General features: G+C 48.4%; 1 protein-coding gene across 3 annotated transcripts; it reads right to left on the minus strand.

Annotated features, from left to right (window-relative positions):
- Nucleotides 1-2137: 2137 nt before the first annotated feature.
- LOC120890747 (uncharacterized protein CXorf49 homolog) lies at nucleotides 2138-22040 on the minus strand. 3 transcript variants are annotated; one of them, XM_078034694.1, is made up of 8 exons: nucleotides 20807-22040; nucleotides 13914-14026; nucleotides 4693-6421; nucleotides 3932-4085; nucleotides 3328-3407; nucleotides 3016-3061; nucleotides 2383-2424; nucleotides 2138-2268 (listed from the first exon to the last, which is right to left on the minus strand). In XM_078034694.1, the coding sequence occupies exons 3-7, from the start codon at nucleotides 6187-6189 to the stop codon at nucleotides 2384-2386; spliced, it is 1818 nt and encodes a 605-aa protein (XP_077890820.1). In that variant the 5' UTR covers nucleotides 6190-6421; nucleotides 13914-14026; nucleotides 20807-22040; the 3' UTR covers nucleotides 2138-2268; nucleotide 2383. The 3 variants fall into 3 exon arrangements, with proteins under 3 accessions (XP_077890820.1, XP_077890818.1, XP_077890821.1); XM_078034692.1 differs by having other exon boundaries at nucleotides 4693-13586; XM_078034695.1 differs by lacking the exon at nucleotides 4693-6421 and having other exon boundaries at nucleotides 20807-22002.
- Nucleotides 22041-23490: the final 1450 nt, after the last annotated feature.

The following is a 23490-nucleotide window of genomic DNA, read 5'->3' on the forward strand; positions in this document are numbered from 1 at the left end:
TGCTGTATCTGGTATGAGCAGGGGGCAGTCAGAACATGTGCTCCGAAGGAAGAAGCAGGGCTGGTGGAAGCTGGTCACCAAGAGTCGAGTTTGTGCCTAGGCAAGGCTCGGTCAATATGCTGCTCTGGGTCAATAGGCTGACCTGGGAGGATGGCCCCTTGCCTCCCAGGACAGAGCATGGTGCCAGAATTCACCCCAGTTGGAACTGACCTGAAGGTCTCCAGTGGCAGGAACTCCAGCCAGAGAGTCTCCGGCCAGCTTCCTCAAGCAGATGTCAATCTTGCTGTGTTTTACCCCTCCAAGGAACAGCTACTCGTGTCAGGGTCTCAGCCACAGCCTAAGGAACCCAGGCCCCCTGCTTAGGGGGAGGTTTGAAGTGGATGATGTTAAGTCCCTCTGCTGCTGATCCTTTCTGGCTCTGAGGTCTACCGTGTGTGTGAAGGTCTGTCTCCCTAAGCCTATCTCATGGGACTTAGAGGAGACACAGAGTGGAAGTCTAGGGAAAGGTGTTCCCAAGCCCGATCCAGTCCACAGCAGGCAGTCCCACTCTCCATCCTCCACAGGAACATCCCACTTGGGTTCAGCTCAGGGCACGGCCATCGCCCAGAGGTGCTCGCTGCTTTAAAGGCAAGGGGAGAACCAGATATTCTGAGGTAGCCTTGTGCATTTGATCCCTCTGGTTTCTGCGCCCTGCCGCCACAGCCTCCATCCCCAAAGTCATAACTTTTTTTTTTTTTTTCTCAAGGGCCACCATCTCCAACTCACTGGATGCAAACAGCACATGTGGACATACAGACACACACACACAGACACACAGACACACACACCTACACCTTAAAAGCAACATCTTCATTAGTTTGACTTGCTTATTATGCAACCAGCATGTTTGCGATAGGAGATGGAGAACCCCACACTTGTCTCTCTGCACTCAAAAATGAATGAATCTGTCACTGAGTCTTAGGCACAGCTAGACCAACTATCCATCAGGGACAGTGACATCAGAATATGGAGCTCAGACAAAATCTCATGTGTCCTCAGGAGGCAGTCTGTGAGATTGTGCTTTTCACAATATCATCATGTCCAGGAGGCTCAGTGCCATGGGGGTGCTCAGAAGGTATCTGGATGGGGACCATTCAGGCACACGCAGATCTCTCATCTACATTTGCCCTAGACATGAACTGGACCTTTTCAAACAAGAGCTATGGAGCTGACAGGATCGGAAGGGCTGGTGGACTGACTAGGATATGGGAGGATGTGGACACTCTCGTGCCTGACCATTCATTCCAGGTGCCCGCGGGCAGTTTCCTCTAGGTTGGCCCACAGACCCAGAGCCCCCTCCTATAACCAGAGACAAACCACTTTTCTCCAAGTTACCTGTACCCTTTCATTGTTCTTTCACCCAATGGGCTGTGACCTCTGCCCCAACTCCTCTACTGAAAGAAGAAGGGAAACGTGACAGAATTTGCCCACTGGGCTTCAGAGGTGAGCGGTAAGAGGGAACTAAGGATGATGGGCGATTTCTAGCTGAGCTGTCCCTCTGTGTGGTGACACCTGAGGAAGACAATGATACCAGAAATAGGACTAGGCCTAGGAGGGGGAAGGTGAGCTCAACTGTGCCTCCAAAGCTTATTGAAATCATTCACTCAGGACAGGCCACCAGGGGGAGCCATGGGAGAGATCAAGGATGCTCAGGATGGAAAAGAAGGGTGAGAGGGGAGAAGCAGGGCAATGGAAAAAAAAAAAAAAAGGCTGGGAAGGCAGGGGAACTGGGGCTCTGGATGGGCCTTAATAATTCCTGCTGAAAGGGGTGGGGGGGTGAGAAGGCTAGAATGGGTCCTGCATGACCCTTCCCTCCAGAGGGAAGGACATTAGGAGAGAGCACCAAGAGCGCTGGTGGGCAAAGGGAGGACATGCTAGCAGGACTGGACCCAGGCCACATGGAAACCAAACCCAGGGCACCATGGAGCCTGAACACAGGGCTCCTGCTCAGAGGCCACCCAAGAACACCCGCCTCAGGGACAGGCCCACCACGAAATGCCATGGGTACTGTTCCTAACCTGCTCTGAGATGGGGCAGCTCCCACCCATCTCCTGTCCCCTACAGGCCCCCACCACTCAGAGAGAGGGCAGAACACAGGGACATGAGGGGAACTTTAATTGTGAACTGCAGGGGGCCCTGGCTGAAGAGCCAGAGGGAATGAGCTTGGCCGCTGCTCCTGGGCTTCACAGGTACCAGCAGCTCGCCTCACTGGAAGATGCTTTGTTCGGCCTGACAAGCAGAGCAGAGTCAGGGCCAACCCAGGACCAGTGCAGGCTCACAGCCACCCCCAATCCCCAGATAGCCAGGTTTGTGGGAAAGAGGGATGATAAGCTTGACACTCACTTCAGAAGACCTGGAACTTGTCATCCAGGGACTGCATGACCGCTGAAAGAGAGAGGCATGACCGAGCACTCCAGACACAGGAGTGCAAGAGACTGTCCCCCTGCCTCCCCTTCCCAGCTGCCCCTAGAATCTGAGTCCCCTCCAGCCCCTGTCCGATCAGCCCTGGGAATGACTCCCCCACCTGCCACTGGAACTCAATGTGGAAATGTCTTCTATGACAGAACACGCACCGGCAGTGTTCAAACACTGGGGTGTGGCAGAAGCATCCAAAAAAGTGTTAAACGCAAACAAGCAAGCAAGCATACAAACACCGGACAACAACCATCAAGCAAACCACACCAACCAGCACTTAAAGGGAAAGTAAAGGAGGCATCTCAAAAGGTCCTCAGAGAAGGAGACCTGTGGGACTCAAAGGCAGAGTACATGGAGTTCAGATGATTCACTGCTCTTTGTGCACGGCCCTGGCAGTCAAGGCACAGAAGGCTCCCGGGCCAGGCACAGCAACGTCCAGCCCTGTGATGCTGCCTGTCCCTGCAGCCCCACCCGGCCCCAGACACCTGCACCAGGAGACACTGAGGTCTGCCTCTGCCCCGCCCCTGCCACAGCCCACCCCCCCACTCCAACTCCTCATACCTAGTTGTTCTTTGAGGTCCTCTATTTCTTTCTGTAGAGCCACACACTAGTTACAGAGACATCGGAGAAAGAGAAAAGAGAATGATATTCTGCTCTCCACTGTCTGCCTCCCTCCACTCGCTCCCACTCCTCAGGTCCCCCATATGCCAGAACCAGGTGACAACACAGGCAGAGGGAAACCTCAGGGGATAGGTGGAGCCCGACGTCCCTGTGGTTCAGGATGCATGGGAGCACCAAAGTCAGCTTAACCTGCACACGCAGCCCACCATCTCAGCGGGAGCCAGCACTCCTAGAAGCCACAGAAAGTGGTACCTGGAGACAGCCCTGTGTTCCGGGTGGCTGTTGCTGCTGCCTTTCTAGAACTGGGTGATGCACAGCTGACTCCTGATCACCTGAAAGAGAACACAAGATCCAGCTCTCCAGCCTGCTTGGGAAATGGAGAGGACCTGGCTGGGTCTAAAGGGAGGCAGCATCCCCCTCTGCAGGCAGCAAGTTGCACCTGCTCTGCCCCACAGCTCCACCCCTCTCTCTTGGCCCACCTTCTCTGCTACCCAGTGTCAGCCCCAGCTGCCACTGTGGACCCCCCTGTGGCTCCGGGTTGGACACTAACAGAAGTGCAGACACAGCAAGCCCCTGGGAGGAGCCATGTGACTGAACAGGCCCCAATGCAAAAGGCCACGTTCTGTTGCAAGTCTACTTCTGCAGATGGCGTCTGGGGCACTGCTACAAAGCATCCCTTCACATAAACCCCGCACAGGGAATCAAGTGGCCCAAAGCCAGACTTGCTCACACCTAATTTCCTGTGGGAACACTTCCTGCGTAGGACAAAGGCCTGGGATCAAGGCCAGGGTCCCCAGAAGTGATAGAGTAAGAGGGTCCCACCCTTCTCCCCTCCCGTCCAACCCACAACACTCACCAGAGGCAGGGCCTCTGGGGGTGAGGCCTCCCTGACTCAGGTCCAAGGGCTGGGAGCTTGCTGGACGCTGGGGGGCTCTGGTGTTGGGGTCACCACTGTTGAAGTCTCCACGGTGCATGCACAGGCAAGGTGTACCCGGCCGGTGTACTGGACACTAACACAGATTTCTCAGTGACTCGGGTTAGGGGGTGTGCCTGTTGCATATGATTAGGTGCGTACGGGGGATGGGGTGAGGTGGGGAATAAAGGGAGAACTCCAAGGCTCATCTTGTTAGCACTGTCTCCCTCTCTCATCCCCAGGCCAGGAGGTGGACCCGGGCCAGGGAGAAGCATGAGGGTCATGGAGAAGGCTCAGGCCTCCTGGGAGAAGTGCTGGGAAGAATGAATCTGGAGGCAGATGGGACTAAACACTCTGCTGTGTGGCCCAAAGTGTAAGGGGACTCCTGTTCATGTTAGCAGCCAGACCTGCTTCCTACCCCAGCCCGTCTGGGGAGGAGGCAGGAAATGCACAAAGTGTGGCCAACAGGCACCAGCACCTACTAGGTTCTTTGTTGATGTCCGCCCCGACCACAGAGACCCCCAGACAGTGGGGACCCAACGACAACCCGTGAACAAGAAGCAGAGAGAGTAAGGGAAAAGAAGTGTAGGCTGGGTGAGAAGAAAGGCAGAGTGAATGGACGAGGAGGAGGAGGAGGAGGAGGAGGAGGAGGAGGAGGAGGAGGAGGAGAAAGAGGAGGAGGGGGACTGCAAAGGTCTACTCACTTGGGCTGTTGGAACTGAAGCTCTATTTGGGCTATTATCATCACCAGCCACAGGATGGGATTCCTGTGTCTTCTTCGCCATAGATCTCTTTGCAGTGCCACTGTGCTTGGGCTGCTTGGGTTCCAAGGGCACCAAGGAATACCTCTTGGACCTCCCAAACAGGGGAACACCCGGGATTGGGGGAAGGGTGGCCGTTTCCAGAGGAGCGGCTTTGAGTCTCTGCCCCCATATAGGGAAGACTCTGCCCAGGCTAAATTTTGAGCCACCCCCCAGGGATTTCTTCTCCTGGATGGCCTTCTTCCTAGGAGTGGCCCTGGGCAGGCCTCCTGAAGCACAAGTAGCAGGAGGAGGAGGAGGAGGATGAGGAGGAGGAGGTGGAGGAGGAGGAAGAGGAGCAGGAGCAGCAGCAGCAGCAGCAACAGCAGCAGCTGCTGCTCCAGGGTAGCTGGGCCTGCTCCCTCCCTTGCCCCAGATCACGCTTTGCCTTTTCTTGGAGGAACAGGATGCCAGCTCTCCCAAGGCCTGCCTTTCCATGGCAGAGGTGAGTCGGCCGGGAGCAGAGGTCGGCAGAGAGGTAGGTATTTGAAGGAAATTCCCTCTGGTCCCTACACAGGCGCAGTTGGCTGTGTCTCCCGGTTCCCTGGGGCTGCTGGAACTGGTCTGGCCTCCTTCTTTCGGGCAAAGGCTCACCCTCACCAGCTGTATCTCAGTGAATTCATCTGAAGACTCAGGATCAGAAGGGGGCAACTGGGCTTCCCCACTGCCCATCATCCTAGTTTTGGTGCCTCTCCCGGGGTTCCCCCAGGCCCGTCCCACCTGAGGCCCACTGGGGTGACGCAGAGGGGCAGCAGATGGGGCCTGCAGTGTTTCCAAGGAACCTGGGGCCAGCGCCCATCTCCGGCTGGGGCCCGCCTCTGCGTTAGCCCAAATGGCGGACAGTTCAGCCACCCAGCTCTCCGGGGACAGGTATCTGTGGGCGCCCGGGGTCTCCTGGCCTGTCAGCTGCTGCACGCTGGCCACAGACTCCACAGCGAGGTGGGGCACGAAGTCCAGGACATCCCCCTTCTTATCAGCCATGGAGCCAGGCCTGCCTTCGCCGACCCGCAGCACCGCCCCTCCTGCCTCTAGCTGTTCCCCCTGGGCCTCCAACTCGAACTCATAGCCCTCGGGGTCTGGGAGGCCGCCCTCGCCCTCCCCACTCCGCGGTGGCCCCAGCTCAAGGCCCAGGCCCGGTACCCGTGGGGCTCTGGGGCCTGCACTGGTGACGATGGTGCGCTTCACACCGTCCAGGCCAAAACCGTCTTCCTGAACCGAAGCCTCGTCGATTGAGCTCATGTCGGGCAGGCCTGGCAGCCAGGGTCGAAGACAGAGGATCGCCCCCGTCCGAGCGAGAACAGTTAGGCCTTCGCGAACGCGGTCACCACAGAAGACACATGAGATACCACAAACATCGCGTGGTTTCACGCCTCTTCGATACCGGCATCGCGGCCTTCTCATTGGCCCGGCCCCTCCCCCCTGCCAACCGCCACGCCCCTTATTGGGTCATCAACAGTAGGGACCTGGGTGCTTGGACTGCTGGGAAGTTTCTGGTTCTACTGGCCGTTTCCAAGCCAGTCCCAGCAGCGGAGTTGCCTTGTGGGTGCGCTCTTGCCCACATTCCCGACCCACGCATTCTGGCTGACAGCCTCCTTTCCGATGAGGGCCTCACCTCGGAGCCCCAGTTTCCCATCTGTACAGTGGGGGAAATAATATTGCCTGGATCAGGGTTCAATATAAAGACGGGTATGGAGCACCCAGCACAGGAAGAATTTGCAAATCCCTGTTCCCCAGCAATACCTCCAGACCAAAAGGACAGTGGGTGAGGAGATCCATAGTCAATGGTCAGTGCTCCTTGTACTACTTTTTTTTTTTTTAATGAAGGTCATAGAGCAGGTGTTTTGTGACTTGCAATGTGTGGGATCTCCCACTATGGCTGGATTTCCATAGGCAATCAAAATAGCACATGGATGCATGCCCAGGGTACTTTAGTAGCAGTATGTTGTTTGCCCACTCTATCAGAACCTATCCTACTCCCCACACTAGTTAATGTGTAGTAATGGGGATCCCTATGTCAAAGATGCCCCAAGAGATGTTCAACATCACTGATCCTAAAGATACAAACTAAAATCATGAATCAATTTTCGTAGACCACGTTTACAACAGTGAAAGAACATGCAAACCATGGGTGGAAGAGGTTGTGAACAAACTGGTGTTTTTGACATCCACTGGGGGTGTAGGTTGTGTGAGGGGGTGGGGAGGGGCCAGCCAATAGGGAAGCTAATTGAACAGAATGAGCAGGGTGCAAATTCCCGAACTTTCACTCTGTGCCAGCCCTCTCCTTAGCACTGTAGATAAATATTAACTCATCCTCACAGGACAGTCCTAGGTTTAGGAGACCACAGTTGCCACCTTACTAAGGAAAGGAAACAGACTCAGAGCTAAGTTCAGCAAGGGCTGGGCACATCGTCTGGAGAAAAGCTGGTTATGTGTGGTGCACAAAGACACATGCACAAGAAAGTTAGTGAAGGGAATAATCTGGGAATTGGTCAGGGGATGCAGGAATGCAGTGTGAACTGTGTATCCAGTACATGAAAGTGAGGAAGTATCACTATAGTAGGCAGATTTTTGTTCTTTGGGAGACATACCCATGGGTGGGATAGCTGGGTCATATGGGGGCTCCATTTCTAGTCTTTTGAGGGAATCCATGTTTCTTTCCCAAGTGGTCATACTCATTTGAATCCCACCAACAACGGACAAACATACCATTTCCTCTACATCTTCACCAGCAATTATCATTATTTGTATTCTTGATGATTGCCATTCTAATTGGGGGAAGATGAAATCTCAGGGCCACCCTGATTCCCATCTCCCAGATTGTTAAGGATGTTGAGCATTGTTTCATATACTGATCGCCGTTTGTATTTCTTCTTTTCAGAAATGTCTATTTAGATGTTTTGCCCATTTTATTGAGAGGGTTATTAGCTGTTTTGCTGTAAAGTTTTTCTGACTGTTTGTTTTCTTCATATATTCTTTTTAATCAACTTCCTGTCAGAAGAGTAGTGGGCAAAGACTTTCTCCCAATCTCCAGGCTCTCTCTTTGGGTTCTTCTTTCCTTTGCTGTGCAGAAGCTCCTTAATTTTATGCCGTCCCACTTATTGATTCTTGATTTTATTTCTTGGGTTTTAGGAGCCTTACTAAGGAAGTTGGTGCCTCCACCAATATGTTGGAGAGTTGCCCCTACGTTTTTACCAGCAGGTTCACTGTTTCTAGTCTAACTCCTAGGAATTTGATCCACCTTGAGTTGATTTTTGTGGAGGCTGGTAGGTAGGGTTCTAGGATCCATTCTTCTACCCGTGCTGTTATGGTTTACATATAAGGTGACCCCCAAAAGCTCATGTGTGAAACAATGCAAGGAGTAGGGCTGAAATGTTTGGGTGATGAGAGCCATAACCCAATTGGTGTGTTAATACCCTGATAGGGATTAACTGAGAGGTCACTAGGCAGGTAGGGTGTGGCTGGAGGAGATGGGTCGCTGGGGGGTGATGTACCTTTGGTGTATATTTCTTGGGCTGAGCTTAGCCTCTCTCTGCTTGCTGATCATGCCCTGAGCTGCTTTTCTCCACTACACACTTCTGCCATGATGTTCTGCCTCACCTTGAGTCCCAAGGAATGGAGCCGGCTGTCACTGGACTGAGACCTCTGAAACTGTGAGCCCGAAAATAAAGTTTTCCTCCTTAAAATTGTTCCAGTCAGGTCTGTTGCTCACAGCAGTAAAGAAAACCTGAATAAAATATATGGACATGCAGTGTTCCCAGCACCGTTTGTTCAAAAGTCTATCCAGGTGTGCTTTCCGCACCTTTGTCAAGGACCAGATGGCTGTATTCATGTGGCTTCTTTGTCTTTTCTACTCTGTTCCACTGGTCTTCCTTTATGGTTTTATGCCAGTACCATGCTGGTTTTTGCTCCTATATCTGTAGAGTGTAATTTAAGATCAGGTATTGCTATGGCCCGAGGCTCATTCTTGCTGCTCAGGATTGCTGGGGTATTCTGGGTCTTTAACTCCTCCATCTACATTTCTGGGCTGTTTTGCCTAGCTCTGTGAAGAATGTCATTGGTATATTGACGGGGATTGCATTGAGTCTGTAGATGGCTAGGATTGGACCTTACCTTCCAATTGAGGCTGTCAGATGGCATATTTTGAAAATGGTCCTGTATCTCACACCAGGATCAGAGCTGAGTGCAAAAGTAGCCACTGGTCCAGTTTCCGAGTTCTCTCAGGCTAATCCTGCGAACCACCTGCACACCGCCAGGCATACTCTGTTCCTTTCCTAGGCCTGAGTCCACTTGGGTGCAATTTTCCTGTGCCTGTTTCAATCACACCTCACTCTTCCAGAAGCACTCTAGATCTCACGACAGGTACGTGCAGGGACAGTCTTAATATGAACCCCAGGGGCTCCCCCGCAGCAGAGGGTCCCTGGGTGGCCATTTCCAGGTGGCCTGCTGCCTCTGCTCTCCTCTTGCCAGTGGAACACTTTTACACACCAGCTCACTGTGCTGCCTCTGGATCATTTAAGACCAGACTGCCTCTCTGTTCCTTGGCTATCCCCACGCCAAATACTTTGTAGATTTTTCTCTATTTTAGCCTGGGTCGCCCCTCCCCTCCCCTCTGGTCGTCCCTGGTGTGACCGAATTTCTGGGCCTCTGCAATTCTGGTACTGAAACTTGGTGAGCAGTATCTCCGCTGCTAGATTCCCTAGCCATGGGGCAGCTGGAAAACACACCCTTCCTCAACCCTGCCATATTTATTTCCTCCTAGCCTGGGAGGTAATGAATGCCCTAATTTCCCTCTGTCTTCAGTTTTTCCTGCTAAATTTTCAGCAGGAACATAATCTTTTCCTGGAAGTGGCTGCAGATTGTTTGTTTTATAATGTTTTTAAAGGATTATTTGCCCGCTTTTCTGTCCTTGGTGAGTTCTGAGTAACATAGATCAATCCTTCAGCTAGTCCTAAGACAGACCAGAATGGAAATATACAGTTCTTTAGGAGGTCTAGTCAACTTTCTTGGGATCCACAGAGCAGAGTCTCACACCAAGAGTATGGACAGCAGTATACAGGACTGCCACTGAGCTAGGTATGGGCATGGGGCAAGGACCAGAAAGAAGGACACAGTTATTTCCTACTGTCTTAAACGAGCCTGTTTCTTGGCTCCACTTTGCCTGGTTGTGGAAAACGTAGGCTGTTCTCCAAACTTCTGAGAAACATGATTTTGATCATTATTCATTGATTTTTTTGTTTGTTTTTCAGGAAGCCCTGGGAGCTACCTGCTTCACCGCGTCTGCGGATTTGCTCATGCCAGCCAAGTTTTTTAAAAGTTGAGAAAAAATTCAATGCAGAAAGCAAAGTCTTTCACAGATGGCGCTGCAACATTTGGCATCGAAGCACACACGAACACACACAGACACAAATAAAGCAAAACAAGTAAAAGTGACAAAAGGAAGGGGCAAAAAGGAATAAAACCTGAGTCTAATATTACACCTTATACAAACAAACCTTAGCTTATGATGGATCATGGGTCAAAATGTAAAGCGTTAAACCAATGACATTTTGGCAAGCAAATGTAAAAGAAAAATCATTATGACCTGAAGTTAGGTGAAGAATCCTTAAAAATAACAACAAGAATGCTGGTCTTGAGAAATTATAACTGCCATTTCTTATAAAGCTAAAACGCAATTTGTCATATAATTCAACAACCTCAGGTCGACGCTGCTTGACCTGAAGGCTGGACCAAGATACATGTTCACCCCAAAACACGTGCATGACTGTTGGTAGAAATCTTATTCATAATCAACAGAAACTAGCATCAATCAAAGAGGAATTAATGAGAGCCATACAACAGGACACTATTGAACAATATAAAGGAAGGAACTGTTGATACATGCAATAACACGGATGAATTGCAAATGCATAACTGCTAAGAGAGGAATGCTGATATGAAATGGTCACATACTATAGAAGGCAAAGCTAGCTACAAGGACAGAAATCAGATCCTATGGTTGTCAGAAGATCAGAATAAGTGAGATGATTTGATGACCAAGGGTCAGAACGAGGGAGATTTTTGTGGTGGTGGTACTGCTGTGAGTCTTCAACAAGGTGGTCACTACATGGGTCGCTGTCCATGTGTCAAAAGTCTCAGTACTAACAACCAAGACTGGCAAAAGAGTAGCAGCCTTCTCAAAAGTCATACTGGAAAGTAGAAAACAGTGAAACTACATCTGCTTCATGGTGCTTGGCAAAACTGATTCTCTAGCTAAAATTATGTGCGAAGCTACAATTAACTATGAGATTACAGGTACTTTCTGTTCCTACAATTATCTCAAGAGATCCTGTATACCATGTATCTTGACTAGTAAGTTCCTGGAGGAGAGGTCCATTCAAAACACTGGAGACAACCAAGAACAGGTGGAATCCAGGAAAGAGGGGATACTTCCAGGGGTTTCACAAAGCAATATTCTAAGGGCAATACCTTTGGATATCAATCAAGTTTGAAGCCAGGTCTAGAAGGTTGATCTCCAAAGACAGAAAACTGCATTAGTTGAAGATTTGGAAAAGACAGTTTGATAGGCCCATGAAAGAAATGTAAGCTCTTGCGGGGGAGGAGGGGTACTCTTCTCTCTTTCTAATTGATGTATTTCCAAGTCCTAAAAAAGTTACCTGGCAGAGAAGGCTCCTGCAAAGACTGATGCAATGAAAGGGCAAAGTGGCGTTGTAGGGCACAGACGAAGCAGGGCTCCGAAGATAGCAGGAAACAGTTTTACTTGGCTGTAGCCAGGTTCAGAGGGTACAGCTTTTGCTATCATCAATTAATCCCCTGAGCCCCAAGTTCAAATAGATTCAAAACTTTATACACAGCATGTAAGGGTAGGGGCTCAGAAGTTCAAACCAAAGCAGCTTCCTCTTTCACTATTCTGGGCAAGTTAACTCTTTAAGTATAGTGAAGGGGAGAATTTCTTCCCATTTCTTCCCTCCACCTGCCAGCTGTTATGATAGAGCCCAATCAGTAGCTTCTATTATCTCAGAAATGTAGACATCTCTGTGAAGCTCCAGCTCAAGGCCAGAGGCCTTGTTGAGGATTTGCCTTTTTTTTTTTTTAATAGCATTCTGCATTTGCAAACACACTTCTAAAAACTACTATACTGGATAAATGTTTGTGAAAAACTGATTTCTTCAAGCCCAGTGGCCAAGTAAAATAAAGTAACAGGAAATTTGGAAGTTTACCTACATTGAACTCTTTTGTAGAGACTCTTTTGCTGATGGTCCTAAAATCAATTATGGTGAAGATTTCTGGAGACGCTTCCTTAGGATTTTCTGTGGAGGAAGGGGTGCCACTACAGTGGGAGACAGCAGTTAGAGACACAGAGTGTGCAGGACCCAGCTAAGGAGGTTTCTATTTGGTAAAGGAGAGTAGAGAAAAAAATGGGGTACTTTGAAGGGAAGGTGAGATCAAAAGGAGTGTATTCAAAATGACACAAGTGATATCATGCTTCCATGGTTGGAAGAGAACTGTACACCAAGAAAAATCATTTAAAACGAGGTGTAGGAGTCATCTTGTGATTGCCTGAAGGTTGTCAGGGCAATGGAAAACAAGGCCATCAGATGAGAGGGAAAGTGTTCCTTCATGAGGAAGTGCCACGATGTCCTCAAATATCTTCCTCTATTCGATTTCTCACAACAAAACATGGTGAAAATAAAAGAAGTGTTTCTGTTTACTGGAAAACATCATAATAGAGAAACAGGGCAGGCAAAGAGATATTTGCATCACATGAAGTCATCAAAGAATTTGGACAGAAAATGCATAGAGAATTCCCACAGTTAAACAGGCAAGCAACCCAAGGAGGAAGTGGGGAAAAGACTTTGGAGGAGGTACCTCACAGGAGAGAAAACTCCAAAGGCCAGTGCGTGTGCAAGAGGCTCAGGCTCCTTAATAATCAAGGGATTACACATTGAAAGCAACATGGTATGTTTCATTGCACCAGATGGGCAAAAGTTTGTAGCTTGATATTAACAAATATTAATGAGGATACAGATGAAGTGTAACAGTGAAACACCCTGTTAGGGGGGTGAATTAGGACAACCACTTGGAAATAGAGCCAGCGTGAGCGGATAACGCTGGAGCTGGGCCTCACCTGTAAGTCAATGATTCCACACCCAGGTGTGGACACACCTTCCCAGCCATTTTATAAAGTGGCACACACAGTGAACCAGGCCCGTAGGGCTCACAGGAGTAAAACAGCAAGGCTGCGCAGGGCCAGATCCAACAAATCCAGGGCATCCTGCATGGCTGCTTCTGGGGCTAAGGGTCTCAAAAGTGGAACGCTGTGCCACAGAGAGAGGTTGCAAATGTGTACCAGAAAACGTGGCACAGAATGTTGGTAGCAGCACTGAGTAACAGCCCCTGAACTGGGAAAGACCCAAAATGGATGTACTGATGGAGACACTGTCAGTCCCCATTATATGCAACTTTGCCATCCAGGTTGCTAATTAAACTGTTTCCTAAGCTTTATTTGTAAGCCAGCATCAATACAGAAGGTACTTCAGAGTGATTAACAGGCATTAGGAAAATGGGAAAAATCAGAGTCATCCAAAGGCCAAAGGCTAAATGTGTTCCCTGTTGGGGTCAAGATGGGGAGCTCTTCCTTCCTAAGGTATAAGCAAGTGTCTTTTTCTCAGTCCTTTTACACCAAGATGAGACTTCTTCAACCAGCTCCCAGCCAGTGACAGAGCATGGCTGGGGTCCACTGCTGAAGGGCAAAGCCTGACAGCTCCAGGCTGGGGCTTCACAGCAGCCTGACTGATTCTCTGTTGGGATTAAAGTGCACCTGAGATTCCTATCCCACCCTGCTTTCTCCCTCCTTGTCTCTTACTAGCACCAGGCCCTGCATGCATCCCTGCAGATTCTCACTGCCTCCCAGTCACGCACTGACCTCTGTAAATCTGGAACAATTGAACTCAAAACAAGGGCTCCCAGGAGAGGTCCAAGGAAAGACAATAATCTCAGGTGTGTGGATGGCCTCTCTCACCTCAGGAATGACAAAGGGCAGGCCATCCTCGGGGCTACTTGGGCCATGCATAATCTCTAGGATGAGGCCCCCCTCTGATTGCTCCATGTTTCTAACACTTGGTTACCTGGCGAGCATCCCAGGGGAGACTGTCACCCTCGTGGGCGAGGTGATGAAGGAGTCCACGGTATGGAGGGACAGACTCCTCAGTGATAGCAGTGCCAGCATTGTCTTTTAGCCCTGTGGAGACATGATGAGGAATAAAGGGACATTCCATGCGTGGCTCACAAGGAGGCGCTTCAATCCGACAGAAGATGAGTGGACACAACTGAGGAGCCCCTGTCCACGATGATTTCTCAGCAAGAGATGCAGAACCTGCACCTCCAGAAGCCTCAGTACTTGCAGGCTGAACCTTCCTTGTCTGGCAAGAGCTAGCACCAGCCCTGTGCTGGTAGATGGCCACATGCTTTCCCCACAAAACACAGGCAACTACCTCAGGAGCTGCTCCCTTGTCAATTACTAGTGCTCCCTTCTACTGCACAGGCTGATGAGTAACAGAAGTGCTTTACACCAAGAAGGTTGCATGCAGACTGAGGCTGAAACAGCTGGAGACAAGGAATAGCCCTGGGGTTGGATTTTCACTGTGCTGGAAAAAGGGAGCCGAAATAAACAATGGACAAACAATTCTTCCCATTGCGGGCACATCCTCACATCATGGGATTAAAGACTTTAGCAGGGACTCCAGGAGATGAGAGGAGGTTCACTGCCAGGATGACCCCGAGAAGCTTCAAGAAAGTGGTGTCACACAGGCAGCAAAAGGGAAGTGCTTGCCTTGGCAGAGGAGGGAGTAAAATGCTGAGTGATGTACCCATGTTGCAGGAATCAGAAGGTGTGAAGCCCCTCAGCTGACCAGTGGGTTCTGTTCCACAGTAGGGCCCAGAGCACACACCATTCACCAAGACCACTGGGAGCATGTTGGTTAGAGGGGCGGCAGGTCTAGTGGTTGCTCTCCTCTGCATGCCCCCTGGAATGGGGAAAGGACAGTTTCCCCAGGCCTAGGTTCATTACCTCCTCCCGTGCAATGATGGGTCCTGGCATGAGAGGGTGCGGGAGGCTCTCAGCTCAGCCCCACGGATCCAAGAAGTGGATGACCCTGAATGAGGAAGGACCCCAGACATGAGGTGGTAAGGGTACCCTGTTCCCGTGCCTCAGTCCTGCCCTAAAGACACCGACTGCTATTTACACAGGTGATGGTATCCCAGGCAGAAGAGACAGCCAGAGTTTTTAAGGATGGCGGAAAGAGAATCTGAGATGAAGGCCCTGGGAACGTGGTCAGGATCACAGTTAGGTGACTGGGTGCCTGGATCAAACCTGGTCCTTTCTCCTGTCCTCAAGTGGATGTTTGTGAGTGATAACACTTGACAATCTGAATCAAAAGTTCCACCTTGGGTCAAGGGTCTGTACAGTCAATGCTATCCTGATTGGGAAGGCCTGTGGAGACCACGAAACTGGCCTCCACCCCAGCTCAAGAAATTAAGTCCAAGGCAACATGTATGTGTTCCTGGAGGAGTGGGGCTGGGTTCACCAAACATTTGTTCCACCCCTAGAGAAGTAAGGGTTGCAGGCAAAGAGAATGTAGGAGAATCATAGCAATAAGGAGAGTGGAGAAAGTTGTGAAAATTTTTGGAATCTATGGGACAGGGAAGGAGGAAGGCAGTGGAAATGAGGAGAGGGACACGACACGCATCCACTGGATGGACGGGTGATGTTTCTGAGATGGGCATTGGAGAGAGAACATTTTGTGGTAGGCTTCGTTATCCCTGTTGGCATGCCTGAAATAGTCCAACCTGTCTTCTAAAGTCATTTTGAGGAGCAGGACTGGTGGCTTTCAAGACACAGCAGTGATTGCGTGGATACGATACGGGTAGAAGTGGGTGACCACAGGTGTGTATGGGACACAGGCTTCCTTGCTGGGCCATCTTCTCCAGCAGGGCAGGTTTCCCAGGTGCAGATCCAGAAACACTGGGCCTTTGTCTTCCCTGGGCCAAGTGGTGTGCTCGCATTCCAGGACTCTATTGGAGATCAGTCATTGTAGGATAGATGAGGGAGAGGCAAGGAAAGATAGGTGAGTATGAGTGGGAATCTGGGGCAGGCAGTTGTGAAACTAATTGAGGGCTGATCCAGTAGCAGTTGTATGGGAAGCGAGGGAAATTCTAGCACTCCAAACCCTTAGAGAAACAAAGGAAGGGTTTGCTCCCCAGACATAAGACTGCACAGTTTGGGGAAGCTGGGAACCCAGAGTCTCAAGGAACATAAGACTGAACATTGGCTCCTCACCACGACTGGTAGGGCATTCTTGTGTGTTCATTCTGGCCCCTTGGTGCATTCTTTACATACCACTATATGTGTTCTCAGGGGAATCCAAGGACTGTTTTGGGCTTTCAAATTTACAAATGTGTTTCCGAATCCGTGCTTGTTCTGCAACTTGGTATATGCAGTCATGAGACTGTCCTTGTAAAGTATTAACAGAGTTTCGTGTGTATCAGTACAATGCACAACAGCCAAATTATGGACAGCCTAGGTGCCATCTGGAGACAAATGTATAAAGAAAATGTGGTATATATACCCAAAGGAATTCTCCTCCGCCATACAGGGAATAAAATTGTGTCATTTGCTGGTAAATGGATGGAACTGGTAAGTGAAATACATTGGGCTCTGAAGATCAAGGGTTCAATGTTTTCTCTCATATGTGGGAACTAGTAAGAAATGCAGATGCACACGCACATCATGAGTCAGGGCTCTCCTAAAAAATAGGACCAATAGCATGTGTGTTTCTCTTTATTTATTTGTTTTATGGAATATGTTCATGCAACTATGGAAGTTGGAGAGCCCCAATATCTGTAGAGGGATGTGGCAAGCTGGAAACCTGAAGAGCTGATGGTTTAATGCCAATCCAAGGCAGAAGGCCTGAAGTCCAGGAGAGCCAATGGTCTATTCCTCATCCAAAGTTCAAAAGGCTCAAGACCCAATTAGAGCTGATATTTCATTTGAAGTCTGAAGGCAGAAAAAAACTCCCATATTCCAATTCAGAGGCAGTCCGACAAGAAGAATCTCTCCTACTCAGTGGAGGGTCAGGTTTGTTGTTCAATGCAGGCCTTCACTGATTGGATGAAGCCCACTCACCTTTTGGGAGAGCAATCTGCTTTACTCAGGCTACCAATTTAAATGGCAACCTCGTCCCCATATGCCCTCACAAAACCACCCATGATGATATTTGACTAAATATCTGGGCATGTCATGTCAAGGTGACACGAGAAATTAACAATCACAATATAGTTTCCGCTATTCATGTATTATATATTTTATAGACATATAAGCATTCATCACAAAACAAGGAAGTATACTCATGTTGATTATAATCCTCAATTCTATAACGGGTCATACAGGAACATTAACTGGTATTTTAAACTACTTTCGACCACCCCTTCCATGTTCCCTTTACCCTTGGCAAGCACTTCATCTGTGACATTGATCCCAGGTAGCCTTTTACTTGTGTGACCAAAGCTTTCATTACTCAGGAATGGTTCCATTGTGGTTTCTATCAGACTTAATACTGAGATGACCTAAGGGATCTCCCATATGCCAGAGGGATCCTTACTTATCTCCATTTCAGAGTAGCAGTCCAATTGTCCCCAGGGTTATCAGGACAATGCAGTAGTAACTCGCTTCTTCACCTTTGATTCACGGGCCTGAAGAGTCCAAAGTAGCTGGTGGCCATCTTACCTTACAATTCAATTGCTGAGTCTCCTGGAGGGTATATTGCCCCCTTTGGAACTAAGACCTCTGGAACAGCAGAGAGCTGTCCTGGGGACAAGAAGCAAACATTCTGCTGGTGGATGACTAAGGTTAATAGTGAGTGGTGCCACTCCCATTCCATCCCTTGATTTCAGGACTTGGGAATCCTGGCTATGGTAGAAACAGCAATACACATTAGACACTGGATCAGAGTAGACAGTATCCTAGAGGCTTTGTCCCAGCCCTTCAGGGTATTGCGATCCAGCTGGCAATGCTGGTTCATTTTCAAAAGGTGTTCTAACACCCTCTCAAGCCATCCGTGAAACTGGAGTTTTCAAATGAGACGAGATTCCTGCTTCAGCTGGCAGATGGGATTTGTGCAGGCTGTGGACCTCACCAATGGACTTCTGGGTTCTTGTCTCACAAATTCAAAGATTAAAATCCACAGGCAATAATGGAACAGAATTGATATAAATGAGAAGGGAGAGAACTCAGATGCAGGAGGGGACTTGACAGTTTTACAGTGTTGGGGCCTTCCAGGAAACTGAGGCAGCAAGAAGACACCCTCCCTCCAAACCCCGATTCTAGGTATCACTTCAGAATATTTTCAGATGTTTCACTCAGAGTAACAGGCATGAGTCTTTGGGGACAGGAAGAAGCAGAGGGGACACTCTCAAGGGAGAGAGTGAATCCTCTCAGAGAGGAGAAGGGACAAGTGCCTCTCCTGCTGTCCAGTTTTATTGGGGCTCCCAGAAAGTTTCCAGAGAGTCCTGCCCAGGTCCACCTCTTGGCTTTTGACTGACAGCAGGATGACATCGGACTTTCAAGTCCCCACTGCCATGACAACTCTAGGTCACTTTGGCCCATGCTGACCAGTTCTAATGGTATTCTTAACCAAACATTTTTACACATTTTATGGTTAGGAGGAATTAGTCTTATGTCCCTAAGTTCTGGGATCTTGTCTGTGGAAACAGTCACAAAGACCTTGCCCTTTAGGTGAGATCCTGTTAACATTCCTGTGGGTCTGCAGATAAGAAGTAGTTTGCTGTGGAACATGACATATCTTGTCCACTTAAGCCAGGCAGGCCTGCAGGTTACTTGATTCTTGGAAAAGAAATCAAGTGGTAGTTGGCAAGAAGGCCCATTTTAAGGAATTATTCATTTAACATCATGTTCCTACCTCTGTTTGCCCCCTATCAGCTGCTTTAGGAATGTGGGGAGTTTGGAAAACCAGTGAGTGGGTCCCTCATGGCATTTCATTTGCTGTGAACTGTCTTCCCGGATCAGAAGCAACATCATGATGGTAGAATAGATATTCTATAATTCCATAGATGTAGTTTGTTTAGAAGTACCATGTGCAGAGAAGGCAGATCTGAACCCCCCCCCCCGGAGTACATGTCTTTTCCAGTGTGAACCAAACACTGTCCCTTGCAAGATGGAAAAGGTTCAAGGTAATCAACATGCCACCAGGTGACTGCATGATTGCTCTGATAAATTATGGCAAAGTGATAAATCATGGCAAACTGAATTATAACTCCTTCCAGTGCAGACACAGTGTTGGTCTCTACTGTTGGAAAATGAGCACTCTGCATTGCTTATGGCCAGTCAGCCTTTGGGAGTGGAGTCCAAGGATCACCTCTATCCCCTCCAGCATGTCCACGTTTTTCATAAGCCCACTGTGCAATGAGAAGTGTGGCTGGAGAAAGAGAGCACCTGTAGGGGTCATCCTTTCCACTTGATTGTTAAAATCCTCCTCTGTTGGGGTATCCATTTGGTGGGTATTGACCTGAGACACACATATCTTTATGTTTTTTTTGTGTGTTTCAGGTTTTCGGTGCGTGGGACAGAAGGGCATGTGAAGGGCATATGCCTCTGAAGGGCATGCAAGACACATGCTTTACCTCAGGGACAAACTTCCACCTCCTCTTCATGTCTTTTGCTTATTTGGAGAGTTCCATCCACACATCTGTTCCCCAGATTTCCTTATCAACAATGTCCCAGTCACATTCCTTCCATAATTCTGACCATCATGCCAAACCATTGGCCACAGCCTATGTTTGCCTATATGGTTTCCACGAATAGTGAACAATGAGGGGTTCTTCCCAGAGTTCTGCCCACCAGGAGGATTTCCCTTCACCACTGTCCTACAGGGATGTCCCACAAGGGGTCTGGTGCTGCAGCTGTCCAGTTTCAAGTGCTAATTGCATAATTCACAGCACCTTCTGCAAACCAGACCTGAGTCTCCCTTTGTCAAATTGATCATAAAAAGCTTCTCATGATCCCACATGTGCAGTCTGGGGGAGAGAGAGTTGTATAGCTGAAGTGGGGACCACGGACACTTGGGGCATTTCATGTAACATACTTGTGCTTTCTCGGCTTGCTTGAGCTCAGTCACATACATACCACTTCCATTGGATGGTGTGCTGTGGTGCATGACCAGTATTATGGCTTGACAGTTCAGACAATACCCAGCACTTCATGAGGCTCCATATGCAGAGTAACTGGCTGACCCATATTTAAATATCCAGTCCCTTGTAATGCCCAGTAGCAAGCCAAAAGCTGTCTATCAAAAGGAGATCAGTTATCCATGGGGGATTGAAGGGCTTTGCTCCCAAATCCTAAGGGCTTGTGCTCTAGCTCACCTGTACAATCTTGCTAAAGTATCCAAACAGATAATCTCTGTGACGCTGGTAATTCAAGTGCCATTGGATCTGCTGGATGATATGGCCCAAGAGGTAGAACAGGTAACTTGGCAGCCTGGACCTGTTACAGAGCCTCCTCTTAAAATTAGCAGAGTTGATTAAATTCAGTAGCTATAAAAAAGAAAGAAAGAAAGAGAAGAAAGAAAGAAAGAAAGAAAGAAAGAAAGAAAGAAAGAAAGAAAGAACGAAAGAAAGAAAGAAAGAAAAAAGAAAAAAAATTCAGTAGCTTTGAAAGATGCTCAATGAAGGGGACAGTGTAACTCCTTCCAATGCAGAAGATGTTGTTCCTCAAATCAAATGAGGCCCACTAGGAGTTGTGTTTCATTTTGGGTGGTATGAGGGGAAGATGCAGCAATTTATCCTTCACCTTAGCAGGGTTATCTTGACATGCCCCACACTCCAGGACCTCTAGAAATTTCACTGGAGTAGAAGCCACTGCATTTTCATCAGATTTATTTCTCAGGCTGTGTTAGTTGGATGTTCATCACAGTGACAAGACATTTAAAAAGAGGAAAAGACTTACTTGGGTTCATAGCTTCAGAGGTCTTAATCCATGATCGGCTGACTCTGTTGCTCTGGGCTTGAGATGAGGCAGAAAACGATGACAAAAGCTTGTGGCAGAGGAATACTGTGCATCTGATGGTGACCAGGAAATAGAGGGAGAGAGGCAAAGAGGAAGAGGCCACAGACAAGACATGTCCTTTGAGTACATGCCCTCAGAGACCTTCCTCCTCCAACTTGGTCACACCTCCTACAGTTTATACCACCTCCAATAATGGCATGGGGCTCTGAAACCCTCAAGGCATTATTCTTTTTTTTTTCTTTTGTGGTGCTTGGGATTAGTCTCAGGGCTTTGTGCATGTGATGCAAGCACTCTACCAGCTGAGCTATATCCCCAGCCCAAGGCATTCATCTTATGAGGAGTTTAGAGTCCTCGTGATCCAATAATTTCCTAAATACCCCACCTCTTTTTCCTCTGTGCTGAGGAAAAAGTCTTCAACACATGAGCCTTTGTGGGATGCTCCAGGTCCAAATCAAAACATAGTGTGTGACATGCAGATACCTTTCCAGTAAGTCGATAGCAGTTGCTGCTTCTGGTCCACATGTCCAATCTGAATAATGTCACTGATGGAAGCGACCCATGTAATGTCTTGTGGGAAGAAAGGTGACCAAGATCCCTTGGATTTAAATCAGGATACAGTGCTGGAGCACTGACAGACCAGCTTTGCCATCTGAAAACAAGCTGCTCCTGGTGGTCATTACCAATGGGTGGGGATAAAAGAGCATTTTCCTCATCAGTCACTACACACCAGTGGATGATAATCTGCCCAAGAAACGAAACCACTACCAACACACCATCTATAATTGGAGTCCTCACCTGGTTCACCTTGGGGCTAATCCACTGTCAGTCTCCAAGTTGTCTTTTCTGTACTGGACAGTTAGGCAAGTTAAATGGGGATGCGCTAGGTATCACTAACCCTGCATTCTTTTAGTTCTCGGTGGTGGCACTAATCTCTACAGTCTCTCTAGGAATGCAGTATTGCATTTGGTTGACTATTTTCCTAGGCAGAAGCAGTTCTAGAGCCTTCCAATTGACCTTTGCCACCATAATAACCCTCATTCTTCCCACAGGGAAGCAATGAGGGGATTCTACCAGGGGTCGTGTATATCTATGCCAAATTTGCATTCGGGAACTGGCAAAATAACCATTAGGTGGGATTCACTAGACACACTGTGAGTTGAACCTCAGCTAGAACCCAATAAGTACCTGATTGAGACTGAACCCAAGACCAGGAAACATGGAGTCTGCAGGTGATGCATAGTGGCCTAAGCACTGGCTCCTCTCTCACACAAATGAAAACCAGGGGAGATTCCTGGGGTCAGTCTTCCAGCATTGAATAGCAACTGCTGGGCTCTGGGGTGCACTGATGGAAAACCTGCAAGCAATTGGCAAAGAACCTGGAGCATAACTAAGCCTAAACCCCACCTCCAGGAACTCTGCCTTTGAGATTACCTCTGTCACTCCAGCAAACCCAAGCTGAAGGTAGAGCATGCATCATACTCCAGTTGACCCCATCGAACACTTATTTGTCTCTTGAATTTTCCATTTCATTTTTTGGACCACGGTTGACCACGGGTAACTGATACCTTGGGAAATGACAAACGGGAGACGACAGTAAACATATAACACTGTATATAAGGAGCTACTGTTTGTTAGTATAGATAAAAAAAAAAGTGGAGATGAATAGAGCATATACTTAAATGGTGGAAACAAAGGCCTCAATGAAGTACCATAAAATCAAGGTTAGAGAGACCAAATCGAGCCCTTGCTGCTCTGCCAACTTAAAGGGCCCTACACAAGTATCCTCATGTATACAAAATTTTAGGAATTTAAAAAGTTAGCAAAGATGGCAAGCCTGGGGCAACGGTCGGCAGACTCTTATTGACCTGAAGTTGATATAGGGTACAAGGTCTTCTGGTCAACACCTCGCTTAGGACTTGAGGCCATATGTACATATGTGGGTAAGATATGCCTTCCCCTTCTCCCCAAGCTAAGAGCTATCCTAACTTGTATGGTCACCATTTTTCTGTGCTCCTTTAAAGTTGTATCAGTGGTAAGCAGTACTCTTAAACATTAAAGTAGGTTCTTATTGACTTTGTACTTTATATGAAGGATATCATATAGCCTATGTGATTGCAGATCTATGATTAGAATTTTTCCATGTTCTAATCCCTGGAACCCGTGGCAGTGTTTGTTTACACGGCTTTATGGATTCAACTGTATCTCCCTACTCTCACATTTGTATGTTTGAGCCGGAAACATACAAATAGTTTGTAGATAGTGCCTTTGCAGATAGTGCCTTTAAGAGCATGAATATTCTTAAATGAGTCCATGGGTATGGAGCCTTAGTCCAGTAGGACGGGTGTCATTCTCGGAAGCAGACACACCAAGACTGTGTACGCAGAAAGGCCGTGTGAAGACAGAATATGGACATGTGCAACTCGGGAAGAGAGGCTTCCCAAGGAACCAACCATGCCAGCACCTTGGCCTTGGGCTTCCATATCCAAAACCATTTGAAAATAAATGTCTGTTGTTTAACCACCTGGTCTGTGGTAGTCTGTTATGGCAGCCCAAGGAAACTGATGCATACGGCAAAGGGGAATCAGGTAGTAGATAGACTTGAGATTGATTATCAGATGATCTTA

Source organism: Ictidomys tridecemlineatus, chromosome X (assembly GCF_052094955.1).
Source record: "Ictidomys tridecemlineatus isolate mIctTri1 chromosome X, mIctTri1.hap1, whole genome shotgun sequence".
In the NCBI taxonomy this organism is placed as follows: Eukaryota; Metazoa; Chordata; class Mammalia; order Rodentia; family Sciuridae; genus Ictidomys; species Ictidomys tridecemlineatus.

Coding starts and splice junctions, on each gene's coding strand:
- LOC120890747 (XM_078034694.1), bottom strand. CDS start 6,189: ATGAGAAGGCCGCGATGCCGGTATCGAAGAGGCGTGAAACCACGCGAT. Junction 4,086..4,692: donor CTTCAGTTCCAACAGCCCAA/GTGAGTAGACCT, acceptor AATCTGTGTTAG/TGTCCAGTACACCGGCCGGG. Junction 3,062..3,327: donor GAACACAGGGCTGTCTCCAG/GTACCACTTTCT, acceptor CTCTGTAACTAG/TGTGTGGCTCTACAGAAAGA.